This window comes from Macaca thibetana, chromosome 2, assembly GCF_024542745.1.
Source record: "Macaca thibetana thibetana isolate TM-01 chromosome 2, ASM2454274v1, whole genome shotgun sequence".
In the NCBI taxonomy this organism is placed as follows: Eukaryota; Metazoa; Chordata; class Mammalia; order Primates; family Cercopithecidae; genus Macaca; species Macaca thibetana.
In genome coordinates this window covers 160890522-160905944 of record NC_065579.1, presented here as the reverse complement: position 1 = coordinate 160905944, position 15423 = coordinate 160890522, and the positions used below count along the sequence as shown (strand labels likewise).

Here is a 15423-nt window from a genome sequence, read left to right as displayed (position 1 = left end):
ACTCAAAAAAAACTGCCTCGATGACCTGTATGAAACTTTTGAGTTCAGATATTGCCTTCAAACACAGTAGATGACTGCTGGCCAAATCTGGGACAATTTGAACACCAAAATTATTAGGAATAATGCATTATAGACCATTGGAAAAAATAAAAATGTCTGAGTCCCTGTTGATAAAGGAAGGAAGGGCCTAAACACCTGTGGATACACATTCAGCGATTCAACAAATTTACGAAAACAGCTACCCATTTGGTAAAGGAGCCATTAGCAGATACTGGTAGTAGAAGGCAGAAAGAACTCTTGACTACAGCAAAATGACAAAAGCTGGCTGGTAAATATGGAGGAGTGCCGGAGTTGGAAAATCATCATTTTGCAAATATCATGTTAAAGACTAGATTTGCTTAAGAATCATCGATGAATGTCAAATCTAACATGCAGAAATCTGATGAGGGTGAAGATGTGTGCATGGCCTTAAAGTGTATCCTCACAAATTGCTTAGTAGTTAAAGTGGAAAAAATAGTAGATATACAGTAAGAAGTCAAGCATATTGACAGGGTGATCAAAATTAATATCACCAAGGAGAAGATGGACATTCTGTGCCTCCAGAAGTGACACTCTAAGAAGGACACAATGTCACTTTTGCACCATTCCAGAAATGCATATTTGGAATCTAATCATGTGGAAAAATCAGACAACCTCCAACAATAAACATTCCATTAAAATGTGTCATAAAAGACAAAGAAAATTTATAAAAGTATTCCAGATTGAAGGAGACTAAAGATATGTTACAACTAAAGACAATACCTGATCTCAATGAGGATCTTACATTATACTAGCAGAAAAATATACAATAAAAGATATTATTGAGTCAATTGACAAAACTGGAATACAGATAGTAGATTAGATAAGAATATCACATCAATGTTAAATTTGTGAATTTGATAACTGTATTGTGGTTATGTAAGAGAATATTTTTTTGAAATATTTAGGAATAAAAGTTCAGGTCTTGGTTGTATGCAAGTTACTTTCAAATGGTCCAGGAAAAAAAGTGTGTATATATGTGTGTGTGTATCTTGGTACGTATATATCATATATATTACATCTTTATGGAGAGAGTGAGAATGATCAAAGCAAATGAGGTAATAAGCTAACAATTGGTTGAATCTATTTAAAGGGTATATTGGTATTCTGTGTTCTTATTCTTGCAACTTCTCTATGAATCTGAAATTATTTTCAAATAAAAGTTAAAAACAAAACCCCCAGGCTACAGGTGAATATTATACCTGGAAAGTATGCAGTAGCTGATTAGCAACTCACTTAATTTATCAAATCAGAGTTACTAATATTTAGCAGGTACTTGCTGTGAGCCAAGCATTGTGCTCTAATTAGCTTCTTCTTGATGTTTGCTTACAAACTCCTTTTAGTGTCACACTCTTCCATTCACTGAAAGAAAGCAGCGTATGATACATTTGAAAGAAAGCATGGTTCCATTTGCCTTTCATGGCAAGTGCTCTAAATAGATTATCTCATCTGATGCCCCCCAACAGTGGGTACTATTATTATCACCAAGTGACAGTTAAGGAAATTGAGGCACAGATGGATTAAGCAATTGTAACAAGAATTCATAGCCAGTAAATGAAGGAGCTAGGATTTGAACTCAAGCAGTCTGGATCCAGAGCCTTAGGCCTGAAGCAGGCTGATCAAAGTGGGTCTAGAGTGGTCAAGCCCTATGAGAGATGACAGCGCTGACCAAGAATGCCAGACCAAAAGCCTGGCACCCCAGCAAGGATCTAAGTTGAAAAGGGTCCAAAACGCTTCCAATTTTGCCTTGGATGAGTTCCAATATCATGGAAAGAAGTTCCTCTGTTATGCCTCTCATAGGAAGACTGTCTCTACTCCTGACGTTTTAGATTTTAGAAAACTGGAGTGTTCCTTTTTAGTTAGCTAGTATGCATAGTTAACATACAAACAGACAAGTTAAGCTAATAGCTGGTTATCAATCACTCTGAAGTTGTTATTTAGCCAACTAAGGCAAGCAGTTTTTCTAAGCTGTGGTATAAGGCTCTATGGAAACTTCTAGCCACAGATTATTTTGCTACAGTCAAATGCACAGCTTAGATTTCTCCAAATATAGACAAAGTGGAAATAGAAATGCGAAATGTAAGAACTATTTGGCATTCTAAATAGAAGAATAGACTGAGGGAAAAAAATGCTCTAATTGGAGAACTTTTCCTTCATTAACTAAGCAAAATAACAAAGTTTTCTGTAAAACCATATGAAGCTAGTCATCTCAGGATAATGCCAGTTACTTGATGAGTCCCTTAAACCCTATTACGAGTACCTATGGGGTTTGTAGTACATGCTATGAGATCAGGATAAAAAACATTGATCAGAGACATGGCCCCTGCCATCAGGGAAGTAAGAATCCAAAGCATCTTCATACTGTATTAGCCTGAAACTAAACACTATTCCCTTCCCATCCTCCAGCCTCAGTCCATTCAACATGTGTTTATGAAGCCCCCCATGATGAATGTGCAGGTCCTGGACCAAGCACTGCATACTTGTTCTCTTACTTGTTCTTCACAATCACATTGCCAGACATTGAATCCAAACTGCCCAATCCAGAATACTCATCCTTCCCTTTGATTCTTGTATTCGTTATCTATTACCACAATAATGCTACAATTTATTTTTTTATATTATTTTATTTTATTTTATTTTATTTTTTGAGATGGAGTCTCTCTCTCTCGCCCAGGCTGGAGTGCAGTGGCGTGATCTCGGCTCACTGCAAGCTCCACCTCCTGGGTTCACGCCATTCTCCTGCCTCAGCCTCCCAAGAATGCTACATTAAAAAAAAAAAAAAAAAAAAAAAATCTGTGGCACACAGCAAAACATGTTAAAGCTTGCTCACAAATCTATGGGTCAGCTGGATGGTTCTGCTAATCTGGGCTGGGCTGAGAGATCCCAGGAGGGTGTGATCAGAGAGTGTGGTCCACTGGCAGCTCAACTAGGAGCTAGCTCTTCTGGGCTGGCCTCAGCTGCACTTGTCTGTCATCCTGAAGCAGGCTAGCTGGGGCTTATTTGTTTCCAAGAGAGACAGCAGAAGAGTGCAAGCCCTCCTGAAGATGCAGGTTCAGAATTAACACAATGTTACTTCCCCCTCATTCAGTTGGCCAAAATAAGTCATGAGGGTAGTCTAGATTCAAGAAACGAAGATGTAGACTCTACCTTTTGGTTGAAGGAGCTGGATACAAGGTGAGGTGCAGCCATTTTGCAATCAATCTAGCACAGCCCTCATTTGCTATTTTTTCCTTTATTCACTAGATACCACCTGCCTTATCCTAGCTTTGTAAATCATTTAACTCCTCTAATGAAAAATTTTGTCAGTTCCAAAATCTAGTGCAATCATGGGTAAAGCCTGTTAATACAAACACATGATCAAAACATCATTTTCTATAAGTACATACAATTGCTTTCCAGTCAGTCGTTAACTAAAATTGTTAAAAAGGAACTTCACTACAGCCTTATTTGCCAGTTATGAGAGTCAAGCCAAATCACAACTTCCCTCCTTTTTTTTTTTTTTTTTTTTTTTTGCTGTAGTCTTTCACCCTGTCACCCAGGTTGGAGTGCAGTGGCACGATCTCAGTTCACTGCAACCTCCACCTCCTGGGTTCAAGCAATTCTCCTTTCGCAGTATCCTGAGTAGCTGGGACTACAGGCGCGTGCCACCACGCCTGGCTAATTTTTCTGTTTTTAGTAGAGACAGAGTTTCATCATATTGGTCAGGCTGCTCTTGAATTCTTTACCTCAGGTGATCCACCCACCTTGGCCTCCCACAGTGCTGGGATTACAAGCGTGAGCCACTGCACCTGACCAACTTTTCTCCTTAAAGATATGCGTCATTCATTCAACAAATATTTAGTGATCATCTATGTGCCAGCTGTACCCTAGAAGTTGGAGATATATTATAGTGAATGAAACAGTATATATCTCTGCTGTGATAGAGCTTACATTTTAGAGGGAAGAAATATACAAGCAAGTAAGCAACTAATAAAGAAAATCATTCCAGGTACTGACGGAAAAAACACATTGGTATGATAAAGAACGATTGGATTGGAGAAGCTACTTTCGAGTAGATTTGGTTGGCAGGGAAGGTCTCTCATAACCAAGACCTGAATGGCAAGAAGGAGCCAGCCATGAAAGGATCTGGAGAGAGAGTGACTCAGGTTGAGAACAAAAGCCAAGGCCCCCTGCCATTCAGGAATTTGGTATGTCTAGGCACAAAAGAGCTATGAAGAGAAGTTCTGCAACCAAACATACCAAAATCAGGATATGCAACTTCTAGAGTTCCCATCTGGAAGTAATAAGAGAATGTACCAAAACACGGGCACTTCTGGTCCCCAACTTTCCTCTCACACCCTCCAACTTCATTTGGAGATAATAATTCACATTTTAATTCTTGATGGACATTCCCAAATGGTATAGTTTGTTTGTTAATAATGACTTTATTGAGATATAATTCATAGACCGTAAAATTCACCCCTCTAAAGTACACAATTTTGTGATTTTTAGTATATTCACAGTTGCATAACCATCCCATGATCTAATTCAGAATGTTTTCATCATTCCAAAAAGAAACTCCGAGTTTAACAAGATTGCATGAGATCAATATACAAAAAATCATTTGTATTTCTCTACATTAGCAATGAGCAATCCAAAAATAAAATTAAGAAAACAATTCCATTTACAAAAGCACACAAAATAATAAAAGATTTTGGAGTAAATTTAACAAATTCAGTGTAAGACTTGTACATTGAAAACTGCAAAACGTCATTGAAATAAATTAAAGGAGATTTAAACAAATGAAAAGACATCCCATGTGCATAGACTGGAAGATTTAATATTGCTAAGATAATGCAGCAGATAGAATAATGGTCCCCAGAAGGTGTCTATGTCTAATCTCTAGAACCTGTGAATATGTGACCTTACATGGCAAAAAGAACTGGTAGATGTGACAAAGTTATGAAGATTATCTTGGATTATCTACGTGGACCTAAGGTAATCACAAGAATTCTTATGAAGGAGACAAAAAGGTCAAAGGCAGAAGAAGGAAATGCGACAAAGGAAGCAGAGGTTGGAAGGGGCCATGAGTCAAGAAATGCAGGCTGCCTCTAGAAGCTTGAAAGACAAGAAAATGAATACTCCCCTGTAGCCTCCAGAAGTACAGGCCTGCTGACACCTTTATTTTAGCCATACAAGGCACATTTTGATATTCTGACTCCCAGAACTGTAAGATAATAAACTTGTATTGTTTTAAACCACTAAGTCTGTGAGTTCGTTACAGCAGCAGTAGGAAACTAATATACTTGACAATACTCCTCAAATTAAACTACAAATTCGACACAATCCCTTGCAAAGTCCCAGCTGGCATTTTCACAGAAATTGACAAACTGATCCTAAAATTCATATGAAAATGAAAGGGACCCAGAAGCCAAAACAATCCTGAAAAAAAAAGAAGAAAGTTGAAGGATTTGCACTTTCTGATATCAAACTTATTACAAAGTTGCAGTCATCAGGATTCTGGTACTGACATAAAGAAAGACATATGGGAGTCTGAGGCAGGAGAATGGGGTGAACCCAGGAGGCAGAGCTTGCAGTAAACCAAGATCACACCACTGCACTCCAGCCTGGGCGACAGAGCAAGACTCTGGAGATGAAAGACTGTTTTTGCTATACAGCCACTGTCAATAACAATTTGGAAAAAAAGTTAAACATAGAATTATCTCATGCTCAACAATTCCACTCCTAGCTATATACCCAGGATAACTGAAAACATATGTCCACACAGAAACTTGTACACAAATGTTCATAACAGTGTTACTCATGACAGCCAAAATATGAAAACAACCAAAATATCCATTAAGTGCAAACATGTCAATGAAAGGTGGTATATCCATACAATGGAATATTATTCAGCCATAAAAAGACTGAAGTACTGATACATACTACAGCATGGATGAACCTTGAAAACATTATACTAACTGAAAGAAACTAGACACAAAAGTTTGCATATAATATGATTCATTTTTAATGAAATGTCCAAAATAGGCAAACTTATAGAGACAGAAAGTAGATTAGTGTTTTCCAGGGGATGGGGAGTGACTGGTCATGGGTTTGAAATTTCTTCTGGGGATGATGAAAATATTCTAGAATTCAATAGTGGTGGGAGCTATACAACTTTGTGAATGTATTTGACTGGTGTGAAAGTAATTGCCTTTTTGCCATTATTTTTGAAAGCAAAATCACAATTACTTTTGCACCAATCTAATATTAAAACTCACTAAATTATGCACTTTAAAGGGTGAATTTTATGGTATGTGAATTACATCTGAAAACTGATGAATGAATAAACGATGTATATGACTGAGAATGAAAGTGCTGGGATATATGGTAACTCTGTTTAACTTTTTGGGAAACTGACAAACTTTTCCAAAGTGACTGCACCATTTTACATTCCCACCAGCAATGTATCAGAGTTCCAATTTCTCCATATCTAAACACATGTGTTTTTTTGTTGTTGTTTGTTTTGTTTTTTTTTTTTTTTTTTCTTTTCTTTTTTTTTTTTTTTTTTTTTTTGAGACAGAATCTCACTCTGTCGCCCAGGCTGCAGTGCAGTGGCATGATCTCAGCTCACTGCAACCTCTGCCTCCTGGGTTCAGGCAATTCTCCTGCCTCAGCCTCCCAAGTAGCTGAGACTACAGGCGCCCGCCATCACACCCAGCTAATTTTTGTATTTTCAGTAGAGACAGGGTTTCACTATATTGGCCAGGCTGGTCTCGAACTCTTGACTTTGTGATCCGCCAGCCTTGTCCTCCCAAAGTGCTGGGATTACAGACGTGTGCCATCGCGCCTGGCCCCAAAGACATGTTTTGAAGAGACCCTAGTAGACAAATCTGCAACAAAATCTATAAGGAACCAATGTAAAATGCTGAGGTTTTTGCTGTCTTAGGAGCATGTGTATGTGTTTGTTTGCAGGTTTCACAGAAAATCCACTGATGGAAGCTTTGGGTCCAGTGATGGTAAGAGCAATGCTTGGTTTCAATTCAAAATGGTGTCGCATAGTGTGGCAATATCCCATTTCATCCTTCTTTTACCTCTCTGCCTTTTGCAATTTACAAACCATCCCTTGATTCCTATCCCACAGAGTAATCTAGCCTGCAGTTGGAAAGCAGAGCTAGTGAAAACCAATTCTATAGTTCAAGGGGTCCCAAACCCTAGGCCGTGGACTGGTACTGGTCTGTGGCCTGTTAGGAGCTGGGCTGCACAGAAGGAGGTGAGTGGCAGGCGAGCGAGCATTACCACCCGAGCTCTGCCTCCTGTCAGATAAGTGACAGCATTCGATTCTCATAGGAGAGCAAACCCTGTTGTGAACCGTGCATGCGAGGGATCTGAGTTGCATGCTCCTTACGAGAATCTAAAGCCATAACCCATTCCCACCCCCGTCTGTGGAAAAATTGTCTTTCATGAAACCAGTCCCTAAATGTTGGAGCCAAAAATGTTGGAGACTGTTGCTGTAGTTGATAATTATTGAGACGTGGAGGTCACACTAAAAACCTTTACTAGGAGTGTCCCTTGTAATCACAGACCTTTGGTCAGCCATTCATCTTTTTTAAAAGTTTCACCTTTTCGAGGACATCATTGTTCCTACCTAATTCATACATAATTGTTCATATCCCAAAGCTGATTTGTGAACAACAGTAAGAATGTATTGTGCCAACTCTAATACAGAGTTTACTTTTCCCAAACTGAAACGGAGGCTTTTTTAAGTGTCTAGAAAACTGAAATCCTTGACACTAGCAAGTATAATAAAGAGTATAATAACTTGGGGGAATCCAGAGTAATTGACTCTCCAGTGATCGTACTACACCTTTTCCTCCACTCTGAGAGTTTGAACAAAGGAATTCAATGACCTGATCTTTTTAACAAACTTGAAAATTTAAATGTCCTCATTTTTGAAAAACCTAAACTCAGTGTTCATAAGTTATTAGGCACAGAGCAAGAATTTGGTTAAAAAGGAATATGAAGTGGAACTTGGTTTTTAAGTCATACATAGCAGATATTTAGTGTTTTCCACACTTAAATGAGGTCACAGAATCTTAGAAAGAGTCAAACTCACCCGCTACACCCCTCCAGCAGGATGATTGCTCCCTTTGCTGGAGAGTTTGCTCTTTTTTTTTTAATGTTTGTCTTCCTTAATGTCAGCATGTCTGTTTTTCCAGCCACCCAAGCACTTTGTTTTATAAACATTCAGCTGTCAGTGTAAAAAACTGTAAAAGAACACCTGCTCTCACGGCTTTAAAATTCTAAATGCTCCTCTCCCTTTTAGTCATCAAATATTTAAATGAATTTGTCTGCTGTCTGGATCTCATCTTTTTTCCTACAGTGTCTCCAGGCTTTGTGATTAGTTTAGGCCTAGTTGAACTTAGGCTTACATCCAGTCGATTGAATCCCATTGGGTAGCCTCTGAATGGATAATCTGTTATTTTTTATTGTATGAGTAAAGTCATTTTATTACAATAATATGTATTAAAGGAATTCTGTATTCAGAAGGGTCTGCTGAACATTGAAGCATAAGTGGACAAAGCTGGGACTTGAGCCAGATCATTGTCCAGGTTCAGGGAGGCTCTGAAAATTATCTAAGAGCTGGAGGTACCCTTCTGACGGTAAGCGGAAACACATGAGTGAGCAGAAAGAGTAAAGATGCATCGTTAAGATTCATGTGGGTGTAAGTAACAACAGTAACAAGAAAAAAAAATACCTCAAACATGCTTAATCAAGAAAGAGACTCCTAGCTCTGGAAGTTGAGCCAAAATATGTACTTCAGGATTGATGAGTCCGGTGGCTCTGGTCCATTTCCCTGCCATTCCCTTGGCTTCAATTTACTCCCAGGGCTGGCAGTGAGATGGGTCAAGGCTCACACCTTCACCTGACAACACCAGAGGGAAGGACCTTTTCAGAAGCCCTCAGCAACTTCTTGTGTTTTATTGGCCTAGAGTGAATCATACACTTATTGTTAAACCAGTCACTGCAAAGAACAGATTTACCTACACATCAGACAAACCTACTTTTAGAATTAAGGTTAGGTCTTCTTCTTTAAGACCAGAGTTTCTCAAACTCAATATTATTGACATTATGGGCCAGATAATTATTTGTTGTTGGGGGCTATTCCGTATCTTATAGGATGTTTAATAGCATCCTTCACCTCCACGCACTAGATTCTAGGAGTTGCCCTTCCTTGGGACAACTAAAAATGCCTCCAGGCTTGACACAGTGGCTCATACCTGTAATCCCAGCATTTGGGGAGGCCGAGGTGGGAGGATTGTTTGCGCTTAGGAGTTTGAGACCAGCCTGGGCAACATAGTGAGACTTTGTCTCTATAAAAACAAATAAACAAAATTAGGTGGGCGCGGTGGTGCGCACCTGTGCTCCAGCTACTTCGGAGGCTGACGTGAGAGGATCGCTTGAGCCCAGGATGCTGGGGCTGCAGGGAGCTGAAATCACGTCACTGCACTCCAACTTAGGTGACAGAGCAAGACCATGTCTCGGGAGAAAAATGCCTCCAGACATTGCCAAATGTCTTTTTGGGGGCAAAACTGTGTCCCCACCTCCCCCTGTTTGAGAACCATGGACCTAAACACATGAAGACACCTAAATAAGATGCCAGCTAAGGGCTTTGAAATACGAAGAAAATAAGGAACCTTTGTAATGTAGAGAGGCCACAGGGAATGATGGCATCGCCCCCAATGTCATGACCACTGGTGAGTCAGGACCTAGACGCTTAAACCAAGAGCAGAAGACAAGCTCTGCCCAAGGGAAGAACCAGTGACTTTTTTAGGCATCCCAAACAGAGCATCGAGAAACCAGCCAGGAGCAAGAGACAGAGGCAAGTAAGGACCATATGTGGAAGCTAATGAGAGACATTCAGGGAAGAAACAAGGATACAGAAATGTCTTTCTCTCCCAAGGCCAGGATCAGCGTGACCATGGGGCACAGGAAGTTCAATAGAGCTCAGAGTTACAGGAAATGCCTTGGGTGCTTATGTCCAGAGAAAATGCTAGAAGCAGCTTCTGAAAGGGGAAGAGGATCCCACTAGACTTAATATGGTGTCTCCCCACATCATTGTGGAGCTAGATATCTATGGAACTTAGCCTAATGCTTTCACCTTAGACGTAACTGAAGTGGAAGAAATGGAATCAGGTCCCTACAGGTTGCCAAATTGGTGGCAGCTCTTTTGGAGTTACGAAGGACGCACTCAGAAAATCTGTGGGCTACTCTGCATTTGTTTTTCTTTGATATGCCTGCAGTCATTTAATTAAGCTGTATGTAAAAATCTCGATGTTGGCTCTAACTACACTAAAAAGCAAAAGAATGTATTTCATACTTCGTGTGATGAAGAAGATTAGACCCTGGAGCCTGGGTGAGATGGAAATAGTGTTGGCAAAGAGCTGCTCCAGGGGACTTGCAGGGACTTTTTTACTGTACTATGAATGACTGGACCCTGCATTGTCTAATCATCACCTAATACCAAAGACAGGGCATCTGTGAGAATCTTAGAGAATCTAAGAAAGGCTCTGTGCTACAAAAACATTTCTTCCACTGGCTTTATCAGAGAGAAACCTCACATTTCACATAATTGTTAAAGAGCCTCTACAGAAATTCAGTTACCAGCTGAGAAAAATAATGAAGCCTCCCCAACAGGCCTCCGGGACCCCTTGAGCTGCCACCAGGAACTGGGGGTACAACAGAAGAGGAGGTTACTTTCTCAAATGCAAGAGCTTGACAAGCCTAATCGGTTGTAGATTTAAGAACCAAATGGCCAACCCAGTCCTTCCCTGGATAGAGCCATTACTGAATCAGCCTCTTAGCCAAGAGCAAGATCTGATGGAGATAAGACAAGGAGAGTGTTGAACGTGGAGGACTCAAGGAACACAGGCCGTTTAGTGGCCAGGGGTCTCAAATTCTATTCCTACATCTCTACTCTTCTTTTTCCAGTTTTCTTGTTCAACTTTTTCTTCTAGAGGAATTTTACTTTTACATCCATCTGCAAAGATGATGGTTTTCTTCATTTTTTTCTTCAACTATTGAAACAGAACGTGACACTAAGTTGGGATAAGTAGGAAACTGGCATAAAAATAAAATTTGGGCCGGGCGTGGTGGCTCACACCTGTAATCCCAACACTTTGGGAGGCTGAGGCCGGGGGATTGCCTATAGTCAGGAGATTGAGACCATCCTGGCCAACATGGTGAAACCCCGTCTCTACTAAAATACAAAATATTAGCCCCACGTGGTGGCGTGTGCCTGTAGTCCCAGCTACTCAGGAGGCTGAGGCAGGGGAATCGCCTGAACCCGGGAAGCAGAGGTTGCAGTGAGCTGAGATTGTGCCACTGCACTCCAGCCTGGTGACAGAGTGAGACTCCATCTCAAAAAAAATAAAATAAAATAAAAATAAAAAATAATCATGCCCGCTAGTTCCCATCATTTCTGACTCCGTCTTCAGCTTCCAACCTGCTGAGTCTTCAGAGACAGAATGGGACAAGGCAACTAAAAATATGAAGTCCCTGAAAGACGCAAACATGCTCAAAATGAAATGAAAATTTTCTCCTCACATAGGGCATTTAACATAAAAAGCAAGCGTGCAAGCATATCCTGTTCTATGTCAGTGAAGTAGACAGATGCAGGGGGCTCAAGCTCAGAGAGACACATATCAAAACAAGTTTCCTCATTCGGATGAGATCATTCACAATCGTATGTATCTGCTATTTCCAGCCAGAACATCTCAGTCTGTCCTATAAATTGATATTTTATGTTGAATTCTGCTTTCTATGTACTATACAGTTAAATATGGATATGGTTTGCCTTCCCAGACCATACTTGACGTTTAGAAGGAAATGCCTTGGTTTTTGCATTCTTAAAAGGCTTTAGACATAAGCAAAATGAAAATAATACTGTTATCCCATGTTGGCCAATCTCATATTTAAATGGTGCATATGAAAGTCCACAGAGTGAAAACACTTTTGCATGCTGGCAATGGCATTGCACATGAAAATCTTGGTGCTCCTGTCCGTCACAGAACCCATGACGCTGCAGCTGCCTCAAAATGAACAGAGCCAGCAACAACATCAAAACCAGATCGCGCTCAGTGATGAGCCAGAGCAGAAAACAGAAATCAGTGATTCATTAAAGTCTGAACAGACCTACACAGCTGGCTTTGTCTTTTTAGTGAATTTGTCACCTAACAAAACAGTGATTGTTTTTGTTTGTTCACTTGCTTTGATTTTAGTTTTTGGTTTTTATTTTTCTTTTGATTACACACACACAGAGAACATTGGCTCCCACGAACCATTTCGACCTCCTGCTACAACTGAACTCCAGCATTTTCCTACACACACTTCTACTTCCCATATCAGAGGACTTCCAGTGACACCAAAATGCACTATGTGCACGTAATATCAAAACATCATGTTGTACATCCTAATATATACAATTAAAAAATCTTTTTGTATAAAAACAAGTTTTCACTGAGACCAATACAATGAATTACTATCCATCCCCTATCTGAGTGACTGGGCAAATTACTTCATCTTTCAGCATCTCCCTTTTATCATCTTTAAAACATATGGTAATATTATATGATAAAATATATGGTAAAATATATGATAATATTCTCAGCATTTTGTGATTTTAGTGTCATTCTTCATTTACTATTTGCACATTTCATAATTTTCAAAATTACATTTTAAAGAAGGGACATAAGTTAGTGACTTAAAATAAGGAGCTTGGACCAGGCACGGTGACTCACACCTGTAATCCCAGCACTTTGGGAGGCCAAGGCTGGAGGATTGCTTGAGTCAAGGAGTTGGAGGCCAGCCTGATCAACCTAGGGAGATTCTGTCTCTACACTTGAGTCAAGGAGTTGGAGGTCAGCCTGGTCAACCTAGGGAGATTCTGTCTCTACAAATAATTTTTGAAAAATTAGCCAAGTGTGGTGGCATGACCCCGTGGTCCCAGCTACTCAAGAGGCTGAGGCAGGAGGATCGCCTGAGCCTGGTGGTTGAGGCTACAGTGTGCCATGATCGTGCCACTGCACTCCAGTCTGGGCAACAGCATGAGACCCAGTCTCAAGAAATAAATAAATAAAATAAAATAAGGAGCTTGAAAAGAGAAAAATGTGAAAGATACTGAGGGGGATGTAAAAGACCTACAACATCATCTAGGAATAAGAGCAACCTAGGGGTTCCATGAGACTCCCTGCAATGAACTAAACAGAAAGAAGATGCAGCATGACCCACACCATTGGGTAATCACTGGCAGGCAGCAGCTTCCAATCTAAAAAGCAAAAGCTGTGCTTTTTTAAAATGTGACTTTATTACAGTGGAGATGCAAATGAGCCTCAATCTCTTTGCTCTTCAAAAGGTATTCTTGAGCACTATATGAAAGTAACATATTTACTATCAATTGTTCTTATTTGAAGGAAAATTCCTGTGTTTTCAGTTAAAAAGATACGTTTTGTCTAATATATACACAACAGAAGGTTATTCAACCTTTAAGCAGGATATGCTGCCATTTGCAACAGCATGCCTTCCATAGATAAACATGGAGGATGTTATGCTAAGTGGAATACACCAGACACAGAAAGAAAAGTACTGCAGGGTCTCTCCTATATGTGGAATATTTTAAAAAGTAAAATACATAGAAATAGAGATTAGAACAGTGGGTATCAGGGACAGAGAGCAGGAGGAAATTAGGAGCTATAAGTCAAAAGGTACAAACCTGCAGGTAGGTAGGATGAATAAGTCTAATATACAGTAGGAAGACTATATATAGTTAATAATATTGCATTCTATATTGAAAATTTGTGAAGAGAGTAGATTTTAGGTGCTCTTATAACAACAAAAAAGAGGGAACTATGGAAAGTGATGGATATATTAATTTCCTTAGCTATAGCAATCATTTCACTATGTGCACGTAATATCAAAACATCATGTTGTTCATCTTAATATATACAATTAAAAATCATTTTTTAGGCCAAGCATGGTGGCTCATGCCTGTAATCCCAGCACTTTGGGAGGCCAAGGCAAGCCGATCACTTGAGGTGAGGAGTTCAAGACCAGCCTGGCCAACATGGTGAAACCCCGTCTCCACTAAAAATACAAAAATTAGCCAGGTGTGGTGATGTGCACCTGTAGTCCCAGCTACTCAGGAGACTGAGGCAGGAGAATCGCTTGAACCTGGGAGGCAGAAGTTGCAGTGAGCCAAGATCACACCACTGTACTCCAGCCTGGGCAACAAAGTGAGACCCTGTCCCAAGAAATCATAATAATTTTTTTATAAAAAGAAAATAAGGTTTCAGTGAGATCAATACAATGAAACACTATCCGTCCACTCTCTGAGTGACTGGGCAATTTACATGATCTCTCAGAATCTCCCTTTTATCATCTTTAAAATGTTGAGAATATTATTATCAACCTCTTAGGGTTGTTGAAAATTTAGAAGAGTAAATTCCTGGAAAGAATTTAAAAGACTGTCCTGCACAGTAAGTCTGCAATAAATATCAGTCAGTAGTAATAGAGGTAGTACTGGTAGCAGCAGCAGCAAAGCTCTATACTATAACTATGGCCAAATCTGTTCTAAGTCCAAAAGAGTCAGGCGGATTGCACACAACATCTTCACATGGCACTGTTACTGTGCTCAAAAGATTTGATCTTAAGACTTAAGAGTCTGAAGGCAACCTGTTTCTTTGACTTGAAGTTGGATGAAAAACATAGATTGTATTGATGACATGTTACATACTTATGGGTTAGCCCAAGAAAGGCCAGGTAACACCTAGTTTCTCTAAATAAGAAGAAATTTATAAGGGGATCTCCAAGCCTAGTAACAGTGCCAGAAAGCATGCATTCTGAGGGCCAAAGTCTGCATTTTGAAGGCCAAGATCTGTGTGCTAAGGGCCCTGGGAACCGCTGAGGCTGCCAAAATTGCTGCATTAGCCAAAAGCTTTGCTGTCCAGCTGAGCCAACTCTTGGCTAAACCACCAACGAAGAAAAGAAATTGGGTCTCCAAGGCCATTGCATTGGTCCTTATAATTAAAGTGTAAACTCAAAACCTTTAGCCAGGTTTTGGACTTACACTTTAATTATTTTTCTTTATGGGGGAAATTAATGGACACATAAAAAAATTTAAAACATGATAAAAACCTACAAAGTTGGCTTACAAAACTGAATATTTTTATTGCCCACCAATGGAAATGATGGCTGTATTTCAGTAGAACTTACACATAAATACTGAAATTTGAATTTCATATAATTTTTACCTGTCATGAAACATTATTCTTCTTTGGATTTTTTCCCCAATCACTTAAAGGTTTAAAA

The 15423-nt window shown here is 39.7% G+C and overlaps 1 protein-coding gene across 4 annotated transcripts in view; it reads left to right on the top strand.

The window, feature by feature from the left end:
- SIDT1 (SID1 transmembrane family member 1) overlaps positions 1–15423 on the top strand; it is an 88343-nt gene that overhangs the window by 46113 nt on the left and 26807 nt on the right. For 3 of the 4 annotated variants that reach the window (XM_050778788.1, XM_050778787.1, XM_050778790.1), the window contains one exon: positions 7033–7076. The exons of the other annotated variant lie outside the window; for it this stretch is intronic. In XM_050778788.1, coding sequence (XP_050634745.1) covers positions 7033–7076 — 44 coding nt within the window. The remainder of the gene's footprint in view (positions 1–7032; positions 7077–15423) is intronic. 4 annotated transcript variants of the gene reach the window in all.